General features: G+C 30.7%; 2 protein-coding genes across 2 annotated transcripts; one reads left to right on the forward strand and one right to left on the reverse strand.

Moving 5' to 3' along the window:
- The first annotated feature begins 9,120 nt into the window (after window positions 1-9,120).
- Window positions 9,121-10,634, forward strand: LOC140884310 (GDSL esterase/lipase At1g33811-like). The gene is made up of 5 exons (XM_073291028.1): window positions 9,121-9,380; window positions 9,479-9,603; window positions 9,698-9,946; window positions 10,023-10,287; window positions 10,411-10,634. Exons 1-5 carry the CDS (start codon window positions 9,143-9,145, stop codon window positions 10,632-10,634), a joined length of 1,101 nt encoding a protein of 366 aa, XP_073147129.1. The 5' UTR covers window positions 9,121-9,142.
- Window positions 10,635-10,853: 219 nt separating this feature from the next.
- Window positions 10,854-12,791, reverse strand: LOC140884021 (GDSL esterase/lipase At1g71691-like). The gene is made up of 5 exons (XM_073290684.1): window positions 12,419-12,791; window positions 12,197-12,318; window positions 11,643-11,873; window positions 11,235-11,484; window positions 10,854-11,117 (listed from the first exon to the last, which is right to left on the reverse strand). The coding sequence occupies exons 1-5, from the start codon at window positions 12,657-12,659 to the stop codon at window positions 10,897-10,899; spliced, it is 1,065 nt and encodes a 354-aa protein (XP_073146785.1). The 5' UTR covers window positions 12,660-12,791; the 3' UTR covers window positions 10,854-10,896.
- Window positions 12,792-16,895: the final 4,104 nt, after the last annotated feature.

Consider the following 16,895-nt stretch of genomic DNA (forward strand, 5'->3'; position numbering starts at 1 on the left):
AGTTGAAGTGACACTCATCCAGTTGACTTGTCATTTAGTTTTAGAACAAACTTCCAGCCTCAGTTGATATATTTAGTATCGCCACTGAGCCTTCCAGTTTCAGTCAGCTTCTTCTAGTTTCTCAGTTGCTTCTTCAGTTTAGTTAAGTTGAAGTGGACCAACTTTTCACATAACAAGCGACTTATTTTAGTTTTTTCTATTAAATTTTTAACTAGTTCGTGGGTCCAACCCGTCAGATTTTGAGGCAGGAGAGGCATCCGGGTTCGGTTCCTTTTTTGTGGGGTGGGTCTCGGGTTTTGTCAAAACCATCTCGAACTCTCCCCGTTGATGTAGCATCACAGATTCGGCGACTGTCTGATCCTCACTGTATCAAGACGGGTCTTTCTAGTGTGCTTGTGTTCTCACTCACATGCACCCTGAAAAACTTCCAAAGAGATCACCCATCGGTCCATCCTATAAATTCCCCAAGTCAAGCACGTTTAACTTTGGAGTTTTTATTTCATAAGCTTCCGAAAAGAAGATGCACCTTCTTAATATGAATATTACTTATCAAATCTTTTAAGCCTTCCTCAACCGTGTAATCTCATATTACACACAGTCTCAGAATCTCTCTCATTCTGGCACGAGATCGGTTCATTTATGTCTACTTTTGCCAAGAAGCCTGCCAGATGCCTCTCATTTTCCGTACAACCTCTTCTCACCAAAAAGTTACACAATTAAAAATAAAATTTAACAACATAAAATAACTAAAATCGCATCAAAATTACAAAACCATAAATGCACACATATATATATTTGAGAAATCTTTACTTTAATACGGAATATGTACGCACGGAATATGTCTGCCAACTATAGTAATTAAATCAAGGATAAATTCCAAATCAATACCTAAACCCATTTTTAACTTACATTTCAATACCTACTCCATTAAAACTTATTTTCTACTCCCTGGAGAGAGAAAATTTTGTTTAAAAATGTCACTTCTACCCTTATCTATTACCCTCCTCTTAAACCATTAAAATTACAATTTTTTTTTAAAAAAAAAGAGTTGAGAGAATGGAAACTAAAAACAAAACTAATCCAAATAGTATATATATATATAAATTCAAATTAAAATCAAAGAACATAAATCATATCATATACATGCTTATGTTGATACAGGAGCAAGTATGTGTTTAGGAAGCAAACATATACTTCCAAATCATTATTGAAAGAAATACGATAAAGGATAAAAATTCGAATAGGAGATGGATCAATAATCATGCTTGATACAGTAGCAGAAAAATTAAAAATAGAAATTGAGAAAATAAAATTTGTAATATCCATTATATACCAAATAGAATCAGGAATGGACATTATAATAGGAAATAACTTTTTAAGACAATATCTTCCTTTTACACAATTTGAAGATCACATAACTTTAAACAAAGGATCATCAATGATTTATATTCCTAAAATACGAACATCATTTCGTGTAGAAAATGAAGGATTTACAAAGAATTTTCCAATAGAACTAAAAATAGAAAATATTTTAACGATTAATCTTGAAAAAAAAATCATGAAAAAATTTCATGATATTTGTTCTGAAAATCCTCATGACAAAATTAAGAAAAGAAAACAATTTATTGCTTCAATAAAACTTAAAGACCCTAATATCACAATCTGTGAAGCACCAAGAAGATGCAACATGGATGATGTAAAAATATTCAAAAAAGAGGTTCAAGAATTACTAAAACTTAAGATAATCATCCCTAGTAAGAGTCCACACTCCTCACCAGCCTTTTATGTCAGTAAGAAAGATACTGATAAAAAAAGAATGATAATTGATTATCGAAAAATGAATAAAGCAACAATTATGGATGGATATTACATCCCAAATAAGAATGATTTACTATCTTATATAGGAGAAATGAAATATTTTTTCAGTTTAGATTATAAATCGGGATTCTGGCAAATTCAGCTAGAACCACAAACACAATTACTTACAGCATTCAGTTGTCCAAAAGGACAGTATCAATGGACGGTATTACCTTTCGAACTTAAACAAGCACCAGGTATCTTCCAAAGATATATGGATGAATCTTTTAAATCATATGTAGATTTTTGTTGTGTTTATATAGATGACATATTAATTTATTCAAAAACACTAGATGAACATTATAAAGACCTCATGACAGTATTAGATATTTGTCATAAAGATGGAATTATACTTTCTGAAAATAAAGCACAATTGTTTAAAACAAAAATAAATTATTTAGGATTACAAATAGAAGATGGAAAACATTGTTTACAACAACATATACTTAAGAAAATTCATGATTTTCCTAATGAAATCAAGGATAAAGATCAATTAAGAAGATTTCTAGGATTATTAACTTATTCTGGAAATTACATTAAGAAACTTGCAGAAATCAAAAAACCTCTTCAGGCAAAACTTAAACAGGTCTATAAGTGGAAATGGTCTAAAGAAGATACTAATTATATAGACACTATTAAAAAGAAAATAATTAGTAATCTTCTTGAGTTATATTTTCCTTCTAATAAAGACATAATAATAATTGAAACAGACACTTCAGATGAATACTGAGGAGCATGTTTAAAAGCTTATACAGGTGAAAGAACTTTAGAAGAACTTACTAAAACAGCTACCAGAAATAATGAAGAATTATGTAATTATACATCAGGAACTTTTCAAGATGCACAGCTAAATTATCACTCAAATGAAAAAGAATTATTAGCTTTAATATTTACAATTAGAACTTATGAAATTTATCTTATTTCTAAACCATTTCTAGTCAGAACAGATAATATGAATTTAACATATTTCAAGACAAGGAAAATATCAAGAAATGCAGGGAGAAATGCAGCAAGGTTAATTAGATGGCAATTGGAATTGAACCATTATCAGTTCGAGATCCAGCATGTCAAAGAAATGGATAACTCATTACCCGACGCATTAACCAGAGAACTTCATCCAAATTATACTATCCGTAGTAACGGAATAACAAAAGAGAGAGATCCTAAGTGATCCAGAAAATGACTTTAAGTCATCCGAACATGCCTCAGAAAGCATGGGGAATATAAATTGATGAAATGAGATTTATATTCAGAAACATGAATTACTCAATGATTTTAAGTCATCCGAACATGCCTCAGAAAGCATGAGAAATATAAATTTATGAAATGAGATTTATATTCAAAAACATGAATTACTCTATGAGTAAAATAATCAATTTCATTTATGAAGATTGGTTCAATTCTTGCAAAAGAATCCATAAATACAATTATACGCATAATAAAACTATCCAAATTACTCACGATAAAGAGTTAAATTTCTAATCATTATATATATATATTGTGCAGGATGGAGCAATTAAATCAATTAGAAGAACAATTGATTGACATAGATGAAGAAATTCAGATTCTTCAACAAAGGAAAAAGAATATAAATGAAAAAATTCAGAGGATAAAAGAAAAGATGACAACATCATCATCATCATCCTCACCAAGAACACCAAAAAATATAGCAACTCCATTAGATAAAATAATGGAGATGAATGAGAAACAGTCAGTGGTCACAGCCAACACTGACAACAAAGAAAAAGAAATGAAAAAAGAATCGGTGGTCACAGCCAACACCGAGAAAAAAGAAAAAGAAGAAAGGACGTTTAAAAGCGCCATTGAAACAAAAGAAAGAAAGATGGTCAATTTGCGACCACAAAAACCAATTTTTGAAAAAAAAAAAATTTCAGAAAAACTCAAGACTGAATTCTTTGAAACACTAAACTATTTGAGAATAGCCAAACCATCTGTAGGATCTTGGCTACAAACTTGTAACACACAAAGCATATCAAGAGCAAGAACACTGCAGGGTGCTCCAGCGCATGAAGTCGCAAGATTCTTTTCAAATGGATTATTAAGTGGATTAGAAGTCAGTCCCAACAATCAAGAGATAGAAGTATTTTTATATCAACTGAGAAATAGTATCATCCAGTTCAAGAAAACAGTCTTCAAAGATGATCCGGTGTTAACATTGAGTATTCATTCAACCTTCCAGATTGAAAAAATGACAAATTCTATCAACCGATGATATACATTCAATGTCAAAGAAATAAAGACAAGTTCTTATTTGAAGGATCAAATAAAGAGAAACCAGTAATGGATATCTCAACACTTCCTGAGATAAGAATAAAAACATTGATTGACATGATCTCAAAGACAGGAAAGATTGATGAAAATTCAAAGGTTAAAATAAATTTTGCAACTAGTAAAATTTTATTAACCACTGGACACAAGGAGACAATCCAAAAGAAAGAACAAGCCATGTTAGCTCAATTCGAAGCTCCAATCTATGAAGCAAGAGTTGACATGACCAGAGAAACTCAACAAATGCTGTGTCAAAGACTAAGACAATGATTTCCACTCATAGATGTGGACATTGCCAACCAATTCAGACAGAAAAAGCAGTTGTCAAAGAAGACAAACCAATAAAGAAATGGTCCGAAGGTGCCAGTGATTCAGATAGTGAGGCAATGTAAAAACAAATGAAATTGTGGACCACACCACATGTGAAAGACATCCACTCAGATGTAAAATGAGCTGTTTTCCATTATGTAGCGTCGGGTGGTCCCCCTTATTTTCCTTTATTTTAATTTTGTACGCGTTTCTCCACGCCTATAAAAGGAGATGTTTGTGTTGTAAATGAACAAGTGAAGTTTGAGTATCTTTCTCTCTTCTTAAGTTTCTTATAATCTGGTTCATACAAGATGTATGAAAACTATCAGAAACTAAGAAACATAAAAATCAGAAACAAAATTAAGCCTTATGGCTAATAACTAAGCAAGCATGGCGAAAGGAGTGAGAAGGCTGGAAGCTGATAATTGAATATTCATGGTTAGAGTAAACCTGAAGATCTAAAAAGCAAGTACCATTCGATCAGGAGATCTTTTAAGGAAAAGCAAAGATTTGGCCTCTGCTCAAAACCAAGAATCAATCAATTAAGGTAACCTTCCTGAACCTCCTGCTTCCCTTAATTTAAAAATTATTCAAAACTTTATCATTTCTGGAATGACTCTGAAGCAAGAAGTACTCATATTAAATAAAAAGTTTCGAGATCTGAGAAATAAAATTCAAAATCTAGAAATTACAGATCCACTCTACATTCAGATCTATAACAAAATGAATAAAATAAATCAAAGATTATTCATTGTTGAAACTTATATAATTGTTCGGTTTGGTGAACATAGTATAAAGGAAATATATAATAAAATTGATAATGAAAATAATAATCAAAGAAATATTCAAAATATATTAATCATGTCATCATCCTTTATAAGAAATGGGAGATTAATAATTAAAAACTTGTTTGAAATAGAGGATGATCATGATATGATATATTTCATGAATATCATATAAATAATTTTGATTTAACCATATTCGAATCAGTTTATCAACTAAAAATTGTAATAGTAATGAATGAATGGAACCAAATTGGAATTAAATCATTTATCTGTTACAAATGAATCAGATCTATAAACCGATGTGTAAACTAATGAATAAGAAGAGTTCCGCAACCTGGTATCAGAGCAGGTTTAAAGCAGATTATTAATTTTTGGATTAACTTTTGATATTGAGATTAAAAATTTATTTGATAAAATAATCTTACTAAAAGATTTACGTCAAATAAATCAATTATGAAATAGAATAAAAGATCTTCAAACCTGTTATTTCAAAAATCATAAAAAAAAACATTTTTCAAGCAACTGGAAAATGATAATTCAAATTTCTGAAAATGAAGAAATTGAAGACATAACAATCTGTTATGTATAAGAATAAGCTCTATTATCGAAACCCGGTCAACAAAAACAAAATAGTAAAAATAACAATTTTTACTAAATGGAAAATGTATGAAAATACAAAAACAAATATCTTTAATTTATATTCTCAAAATATAAATTTTGATATAGAAAATTGTGAAAACAATTTGAAACATCTTAAGAATTGTCAATCTTCAATTGATAATTTCGAATATTTCCAGAATCTATTAAAACAAATAGATTCAACAAAAAGACTTTTAATAGTTTTAAGAAAATTAAGAATTTATATCATCTGTTAAAATGACAGAGATAATAACTTCAAATCAAAACATTCAGATTGATGAATCTGAAGAGCATCAAGAGTATAATTTGAATATTATATTCAATCAAAGTAAGTTTGCTGAAATACAAAAAACAGGATTTTCTAATTTAAAAACAAATTTAATAAATCAACCTGGAATATTAAGTAAAATTTTAAATCTTCTTAATCCCAGAAAAAATTTAATTTATTATTCGATACGAACAAAAGAACGATCATGTAAAATAAATAACGAACTAAGGTCTAACACACTGAAGTTATTAACAACTCAAGATATTGATACCATCATGGCAAAAGCCAGTGAAAAAAAAAATCTGAACTGAAATATGTTCATATCGGAGGAATTGAAATAATTGTATCAGCTCACTACCGAGAAGGAATAGATGTACCAATTGAAATCATAGTTCGTGACAAAGGATACGTAATCTTGAGGATTCAATCCTTGGAAAAAATATAGGAAACTTATGTTATAAAAAGATGAAATTTTGTATTTATATCTCTTTTTGATAAAAACATAAATGATTTTTTAACATTAGATTATTGTTTTTATAAAAATAATCGTATGTTAACAGGAAATTATCCGATCAATATAAACTATGTTGTCGGTTTAGCAATGAGTAATAATTCTCAAAAAGGAATAATTTCAACAAAACCAACCATTTTTGTTGAAAGAATGTTTAAAAATATTATAATAATTGAACATCCCCGAAAGGCATTTATTGAAGAAATCGATTTCTGTAAAATAAATGGAGTTCAGATGACCTCCAAAGAACGAAACATTCTTTTCCAAGAAGATCGTTATCATTAGCTAGAAATGATGAAGATATTCTTGAAAAGATTGGAACCATGAATCAAAATATCCTTAAAATTAAACAAGACATGGTTACTGATCAATCAACCTCGTAATGACATCCTTAACAAAATTAGAAAAAGATCTAGGAGAATTAGAGAGTAAAATTGAGAAGATCAATTTAACAATACAAGAATTAGAATGAAATTTCAAAGAATATATTGATTTAGCTACGACCAGATTAATAATAGAACAAGAAAGACATAGTAATGAAATATTAAGTTATCTTAAGGAAGTTCTTCCAATAGATAAAGGAAAAAGAAAACTGGAAGAAGAACCACCATTCAAAATTGAATCATGGTATAAAAATCCCCTTATTTATGAAAAAACTAAGTATGGAGATTTTTAGTGAAACAGATCAATCTGATTATCGAAATCCTCTTATTTATGAAAAAACTAAGTATGGAGATTTTTAGTGAAACAGATCAATCTGATTATGAACAAATATGAATAAATAAAGAAGAACTTTATCATTCTCATCAAGAAACAGAAAAATATAGAGATATGGATATCTTAGAACCAGAATCAGAAGATGATTCTAGACCACGATTAACTCTACGAATGAATGTAGGTAGTGGTAGTGGCACCAAAAATGAAGGATTCGAATATAATAAAGATCAATATTCTGGAACATATAAAGATGTTAGAGATATTCTTAGAGAATCAAAAACTTCAGGATTTGTAAAACAAAATATTTTAGATTTAGGATGCTCTACTACTAAGGAAAGAAAAATATCAAAGATAGATCATTGGGCAAATGAACTATAAGTACAAATCCAATTAACATCACTATTAGATAAAAGTGAGAACATCCAAGTATTAACTCATGTAATGATAAAAATGACATTGATAGGAGCAGTAAGAACTTGGGATGAAAACCTAGTAATTACTAATCTACCACAAGGAATGACAGGACATCGATATTTCAAACTATTTATTGATGTCTTGTACCAAGAATTTTTAGGAGTTTCTAATAATGACGCTAATTTAGTAGCCAAAAACATAGAACAAAATAGAGCAATTTTTATTCTGGATAATATAAAATTATTCAATTTATGTTATCTAGAAGAATTTATATGTGATTATGAAACAAACTATTATCAGTTAATAGATGCTGATAAAAAAAAACATTATAAATTAAGTATTTTTAATAAAATACCTAATATACCAATAAATAGTAAAGATGAATTTTTAACTAGCGCTTATGCCAAAACACTAGGAGGAGCTATTAAAGATATTAAAGATATTATAACAAAAAAATGTCATGAAATAACATTAAATAAAAGAATATCCAAATCTTACAAACAAAACAATAAACTTTGTTGTGACAAAATGGAATTCACAGTAAAAGAATAGGGTTGTAAAACAAACAAGTCACACAAACATTTAAAACGACAGAAACGAAATAAATTTAATAAACCTTATAAATCTTTTAATAGAAAATTTATTCCCTATAAGAAAAAGAAATTTAAAAGGAATTTCTTCAGAAAACCTTATAAAAGAAAATTTTATAAAAAGATTGATAATAAAAAACCACCTTACCCAAAAGGTAAAGGAAAGAATTGCACATGTTGGTTGTGCAATGAAGAAGGTCATTATGCAAATGAGTGTCCAAAACGAAATGAAAAGAAAAACAAAGTTAAAATTTTAGATGAATTATACACTCTTGGATTTTATCCAGTAGAAACAATTGAATTTTCATCAGATGATGAAAATATTTATTACCTTGATGAATCAAGTGAATCAGATTCTGAATCCGATTCTACATTTGATAATTTCGAAAATAATAATGCTTCCGGATAAGACAAGGGCATTTTTGGAAAATGAAAGTCTAGGTACTAAATTCAAACTTTTGTTTGGCTTGGGTACATATTTCCACGTTGCCCTTAAATCAACATTTGTTGACATTGCTTTAGCAATCAAACCAATTTCTCTCACGGGACAGAAGAAGTATGTTTTACCCGTAGCTGTTCCAACGCACATTCATGCACTTTCAGAAAACATCCGTGAATTAATACAGCTCAAAAGAATACCATACAAGTGCATGTCTTAATTAATTTTCAGGTTCACCATGTATATAATATACATAGATTAGAATTCTTTTGTGTCGAAAATCGATAACAAAATATGGCAAAGTTGATCATCAATGAATTTGTTATGTGGCTTGTTTTGAATCTGTGGTGTTTAATAACAGTGATATGTTCACAGTCACAGCCTATCAATCAAGTTCCCCAAGTGCCTTGTTTCTTTGTATTCGGCGATTCGTTGGTGGACAATGGAAATAACAATGACATGCTCACTCTTGCCAGATCAAACTACGATCCTTATGGGATTGATTTCTTGCAAGGCGCCACAGGACGCTTCACCAATGGCCGCACTTTCGTCGATATCTTAGGTACGGTACTATCATATCATTATATTAATCACATATCCTTTTTAGAATGATATGTATAATAATGTATATATGCTAAAAAAGATTGATTCTTTTTTCAGCTCAACTGTTGGGTTTTCCAAACTACATTCCACCAAACTCCAGGGCTATGGGACAACAATTACTCCGAGGAGTAAATTATGCATCAGGAGCTTCTGGGATACGCGACGAAACTGGAAATAACTTGGTCTTTATACATACATACATACATTCATGTTTTTTGTTAATGTCAAAAGGGAGTGATTGGTATTTATCTCGAGTATATATCCGATGTGATGCAGGGTGATCACATGTCCATGAACCAGCAAATTGGTAGCTTTGCAAGGAGTGTGCAGCAGATTAGTAGGTTCTTTCGAGGAGACGTTGATGCGGTAGGGAACTATCTTAGCAAGTGCATATTTTACTCGGGACTGGGAAGCAACGACTATCTCAACAATTATTACATGACGGACTACTATTCCACGAGTTCCGACTACACTCCTAGCGCTTATGCAGCTGCTCTCATCCAAGATTACTCCAAACAATTGATGGTACTGCACATTTAATTTCTTCATCATTTATGTTGATCTTGATTTTACAAGTGTATATATGTGTGTGTGTCTTTAGGAATTATATAACTTGGGCGCGCGGAAAGTGGTGGTGGCATCAGTTGGACAAATAGGATGCATACCGTACCATCTAGCGCGATACAATGGCAATGGCAATGACAGCAAGTGTAATGAAGAAATCAACAGGGCTATTGAACTCTTTGACGTCGGCCTTAAGAACTTGGTCGATAGATTCAACAATGGCCAGCTTCGAGGGGCGAAGTTTGTCTACCTTGATTCATCTCAAGCCAGCCAAGAGTTGTTTCTGAACGCAAAATCTTATGGTGCATATATACATTTTTACACATACAATTTCATCATGCATTTCCTGATTGAAAATTTTGATGAAATTTTGTATATTGTTACAACGTACAGTTTGCTTTTGTGAACACTTTAATTTGGTGTAGGATTGGAAGTGTTTGACAAGGGATGCTGTGGAGTGGGGAAAAACAATGGCCAGATAACATGCCTTCCTCTTCAAACGCCATGCGATGATCGCAGTAAGTACGTTTTCTGGGATGCATTTCATCCCACCGAAAACGTCAACATTTTGCTCGCCAAGAACGCATATAGTTCCAAGTCTAAATCATTTGCTTATCCAATTAATATACAGCAGTTAGCCATGCTTTAAGATTAATTAGCTTTAATTTAAATCCTTGCTGCAAGTTTATGATCACCAGTTGAGTTTGATTTGAGATATGTAATATATATGTTAATCTGGATTATGTATTATTATATTATAATCAATGGAACTATAAAAAAAAAAAAAAAAAAAATAGTCATGAATTCTTATTACATCATCACTCCAAAACAAAATACCTAAATAAATTAAATTAATTTCCTGCCTTGACAAGTTAAACATTGATCGATCTGTTTAGGTAGTTGTCTGCAAATTAAAGATTGGCTAGTTGCTGTATGTTAATGGGATAAACGAAATCCGTATTTCCATTGAAGGCACTCTGGCCAAACAACACATTAACTGCTTCCGTTGGGTGGTATGCGTCCCAGAATATGTAGCGTCTCCTGTCCGGACACGGTGTCTGGAACGGAAGACAAGTGATCTGCCCTCTGTTCCTCCCAATGCCACAGCACCCACGATTCACCACGCTAAATCCTACAACATATATATATATATATATACACGTACAATTAATAATACTGACAACGGTTTCGAATAATATATATAATGAACGTCAATTAGTTCGATCTTGGTTTAATTTCGAATAATTACCGTATGATCTAGCATTTGCAAGGAGATCTTGGAACATGGTGGCGATGTCAACGTAGGCGAATCTAGAGGCCGGTAAATTATCACTGAGGTTGTTGATCATGGCCTTTGTGTTTGCGTTGAATGGAAGCACAAGCTGGTTAACTTGTTGTGAACATGTGCCATCCCTGCTTTGAGCAAGAATGCTTGGAATACACCCCATTAGTCCAACCCCTGCTATCACAAATTTCCTAGCCCCAAGATTATATAATCTCTGCACTCACATTAATTAATTAATTAATTATTATTAACACATAAAAATCAAGAAATAATATTCATGAGGAGTACTATATATATATATATCCATCATTATATATTTCCTCAAAATTTTAGTATATGGGAATTAATAATAATAATAATAATATTTCTTACTGAGAGCTGCTGGGAATACTGATGAACCAAGAGATCTGCATATTGTTGACCATTGTATCGATTCTTTGTATCGTAGTTGGGCATGAGGTAATTGTTGAGGTAGTCATTGCTTCCGACCCCAACGAAGAAAATGCACTTTGCTAACTCGTCTGCAGCAAGCTGATTGTCTGACATTTGATCAAGAGTGGTCTCGAAGTTTTTTATCTGCTCATTAAATGGAATCCGACCAACCTGTATACATACGTGCAATATCATCATCCATCAACTTCCCACAATTAAGATAGTGTTTGGGAGAGCTTCTAGTAAGCAATTCTCTGTTTTTCCTTAATAAAAATTTGTGAAAGTGTTTGGGAGAGCTTCTAGTAAGCAATTCTCTGTTTTTCCTTGATAAAAATTTGTGAAATTTTGTTAAAGAGAAGCTGAGAAGTGCTTTCTAGAATTAAGCTATCCCAAACACTACGTACCACCTTAATTAATCTAATTTTACAGCATATGTAATAATTAATTAAATAAAGAAATGAAAGCTGTAACAATATTATGAGTTGCATGCTCACGAAGTTTCTGCCTGTATCATCAAGAATACCAGCAGCAGCGGAGGCGTAATTAACGCCATATCGCATTTGATCACCAGAAGCCTCGGAATGAGCAGGAATTAGCGGGAGTCCAAGCGATTCAGCTGCATGCATGCATGAATCAAGTTAACAAATATATATATATATATATATAAATGGTTGGATCCATGATACATAAATACAGTATGTATGTAATTTAGTTACCAATTGTATCAACCATGGTGTAACCATTGGAGAATCTTCCAGAGGGACCGCCATTGAAATCGATGCCGTAAGGAAGATAGTTGGCTTTAGCAAGAGAAGGCATGTTGTTGTTGTTGCCGTTGTCTATAAGGGAGTCGCCGAATATGAACATGGCGGGCACGGAGGCGCACCTAATTGCAGGACTAACCAACCCCAACACCACCACCACCGCAAGAAACCCACCGGCGGCCGAGTCAGCCATTTCTGAATGGATCTAGGAGTGGACTAGACAGGGCTAGCTAGCTTTAATTTAATGGATGGATATTGAGGTTGGTTGTATAGGTTTAATGCATGGGGGGATGGAGAGGTGGTTACTGGTTAGGGGAGGAGTAAATATTATTGAACCAAGGGGTGGGAGGGTGGGTGGGTGTAACTCTTGCAGTAATTAGCACACATATGCATGCAATTATTTCTATCATATTATTCATCAATTTAATTTGTTTTTTCTTAAATATTGTAAACGATAATTTGTAGCTAATCTGGCATCAAGATTTCAAATTTGGGACGAAATCTCGAACTGCATCAAGATTTCAAATTTGGGACGAAATCTCGAGTTCGAGACCTAATTTTAACAATTCTGCCACTCAACTAATAATAAAAAATTCCAATTATATTGTATGATATAAGTGGCTGGCATTCATGGTTTTTTAGATGCTTGGAAAATTCTATTTTGAAATTAATTATTTGAGCTGCTATGTACACGTAGTACTTTTGAAATGGCATGCTTAGGGTAAGAAAATTTTCCTTGATATTGTATATTAATTGTGTTTTTGTCAAGTGTTGCATTCATGAATCTAACATTTTTAGTGTCATTTCATATGTAGCTTATCGTTTAATTAGTCGTAATAATTAACACATATAGCATGTATAAATATTACGTACACCAATAAAGAAGAGTAGAGACTACATGTATATATATATATATATATGAAGTTATTTGCACCAAACACCCCTGTGAAATATTAAAAATGCACACTTCTCCCCTGTGAAATTTTAATAGGCATCTTAAACCCTAACCTTTTAAAAAAATTAGCACACTCGCCCTCTCAGACGAGTGATTGTTGGGCACGCGCCCCTCATACGACTGGACAAAGATTTTGATATTTGTTTTGTACCAAATACCCCTGTGAAATATTTAAAATGCATGCATATTTGACCCCTGTGAAAATAATATTTAAATCTATTCAACCCATAATACATAATTTTTATTAAAATCTAATTATAAAATATTTAGCAAAAACTTTTTGTTTTATTAATTTTATTTTTAATTTTTAATTTATTATGATTATATAATTATTTTCTAAAAATATTATTATTTTATCTTGTTATCATTATTTTATTAAAGTTTCTCCTTGTTTTCAACTTTTCAATTAAAAATGCATTCATAAACGAAATTTAAATACCTAAATGTACCAAAATATTAAATCAAAATGATAATTTCATGTATATTACTTTTTAATTTAGGATTATAAATTTTTTAACCAAAATCTAAATTTTTTAAATGCATTGTAGAATTTGCATTAAATAATAATACACAATATTTATTAAGTTCTAATTATAAAATATTTTTCAAACATTTTTAATTTTATTTATTTTTCAAGAATTTGCAATGACGTCATTTTTAATTAGGTCATGATGATGATCAGAGTTAACCATCTCCAACTACCTAATAACATTAATAATCATAATCATAACATGTATAATTTGAATATACTAGACAGTCGTCTTTTCATCTCGCAAAAATTGAACTTAATTTTTTTAACAAGATGTTCACACAAACATCATACAAGATGGACATATACTAAAAACTGTTGCTAGAATAACATGATTACATACATGTACATATATGTATGTTTGAAATGAAGTCACTTTGGTGAATGTTGACCAAAAATTTCATTTTTCGAAAAAATAAAGTGAGTTCCAATATTAGTATATATATTTTTTTACTGAAAATGTGGGAGGGGAATGGGGAAGCAGAGTGAAATTGAATCAATTGATTGGCTATCCATGGCCGGCTTCTTTAACTCTCCTACGCGTCCCCTGTTAAATTAAATAATAATAATACATACTCTTATAAATTCCATGACCTCCATTCCTGATATTTATTTGTTGTTGTCACATGGGCATATGCGAGTTGGTAAGACGTGAGGTGACGTGGGAAGAAATTTCCTAGCGTTGCGGGTTCGATCCTCGTATGGAGCATATTCTCTGCTGAAATATTGTGGGGTATGCTCTGGGGATTGGATCATGTGCTCCCTCCTTCAGGTCTCTGCCGCTCATGCACATCCCTTGATTTACCCTCCGCATGAGCCAATGGACCTCTGATTCATGTGGAATGGGGTCCCTTTCGGGGTCAACCCTTTTTTTCTAGATATTTATTTGTTGTTTAGATATTTGTTTATTTTTTCACACCGCTTAATTAGACATTTTTATTAGAAACATCAATTATAAAAACAACTTTTCAGATTTATCTTTATCTTTATTTAGTTATAAGTACTTATATAAATATTTTAATTATCCTTTTCCAATATTTAGTGACACAAAACTCCAAATTAAATAAAGGTGTATTAGGAGAAGAATCGAGAAAATATTGCTAAATGCGAATGCATATTTATATATGAGACGAACGAAAAAGGAAAATTAACTTATATATTTTTTCCGTCTCAATTATATGTGTCATGGCTTTTTTATTTGTCCCAAATATGTAGACATATACCATATTTAGTAATATTTTTGTACATTATTTTAGTAATATACTCCTATTAACTACACCTTGAAAATTATGGTATCATTTTTTAAATACATTAAATAAGGATAAAATAAGAAGTTTGTACAAAATTTATTTTTCCGATGATTTTTCTTAATCTCTGCGGAAAAAATAGGTAGTACTATATAATTGAGACGGAGAACGGTATCATTTTTTGAATACATTAAATATAGATAAAATATAAAGTTTGTACAAAATTTGTTTCCCGATGATTTTTCTTAATCTGTGCGGAAAAAAAAGGTATTACTATATAATTGGGACGGAGAGAGTGATCATAGAGGGGCAGAGAAGTATTGAAGATAAAAAAAATATATAACAAATAGTAATAACGTCAAACGTTAAACTGAGCAATCCAAATTGTATCAAACCATACCGAAATATCGTGTATTAGAATACATGCATGACACAAACAATATTACAGAAATTATACCTTATGCAACATTTGCCACCCATAGTTTTGTTTAAAAGTACACAATACACGTGCTTTATTCACCAAGTATAATGTGCTCGATAATTTAGTTGACATCAATACACACACACACATATATATGTATTTGTCTATATATATATATATATATATATCATTAAAACTGATATATCCCATAGTCATTTTGTGTAGCTAGAATATTGTTAGTAGTTAGTGTGTAATCAAGGTCTTCATTGAACATTGGTGCCATATTATAAGCAGTTATCTCTAATTGCTCATCGATCTGCAAAATTAGCTAGTTTTGTATGAGCATACATACATACATACATATATATATATATATATATATATATATATGAATAAACACTTTATCACCGAAATAATTTTACATATATATATATACGTACACACACATATATGGATATATGCATTGATCCTTAAATATATAATATTATGGATTATAAAATCAGTTATATATATATATATATATATATATATATATATATAAATATAAATATAGCTGTTTTAAGACATAATATTTAGTACATTACATATATACCTTGTCTTGAAGATGAACGTTTGCTTCTTGCAGTATACGGTATACCCTCCTACGTACATATGTATAAATTCGATCACTAACCCCTAGCTCCGTCTCTGATTACGACTTATTAAACCATAATTAAGCTACATATGAAATGACACTAAAAATGTTAAATTCATGGATGCAACACTTGACAAAAAAACACAATTAATATACAATATCAAGGAAAATTTTCTTACCCTTTAATTGAATCATGCCATTTCAAACGTACGTGTACATATGAAACCTCGAGTTCGAGACTCAATTGTAACAATTCTACTTCTCAACTAATAATAAAATTACAATTATATTGTATGATCGATATAAGTGGCTGGCATTCATGGTTTTTTTGGATATATGCTTGGAATATTCTGTTTTGAAATTAATTAATAAATAAATAAACAATTAAAAATGAACTTTTTTTATATTTGTGATATCAATGTATTTGTCATTAATTCCGCAAGAACAAACTCTGATACAAAAATTCACATAACATGAATCACATTTAATTGCAAAAAAATTGAAACAAATGTATTCGACGAATTAACAAATAAAAAACAGTTACCTTTAGATAAATATTTATATTTTTAATTTGATTTCTTGTATAATCATCAATTTTTGAATGTATCAAACTATTAAAATTATAATCACTATTCTAAAAACT

Source organism: Henckelia pumila, chromosome 2 (genome assembly GCF_033568475.1).
Source record: "Henckelia pumila isolate YLH828 chromosome 2, ASM3356847v2, whole genome shotgun sequence".
Taxonomy (NCBI): domain Eukaryota; kingdom Viridiplantae; phylum Streptophyta; class Magnoliopsida; order Lamiales; family Gesneriaceae; genus Henckelia; species Henckelia pumila.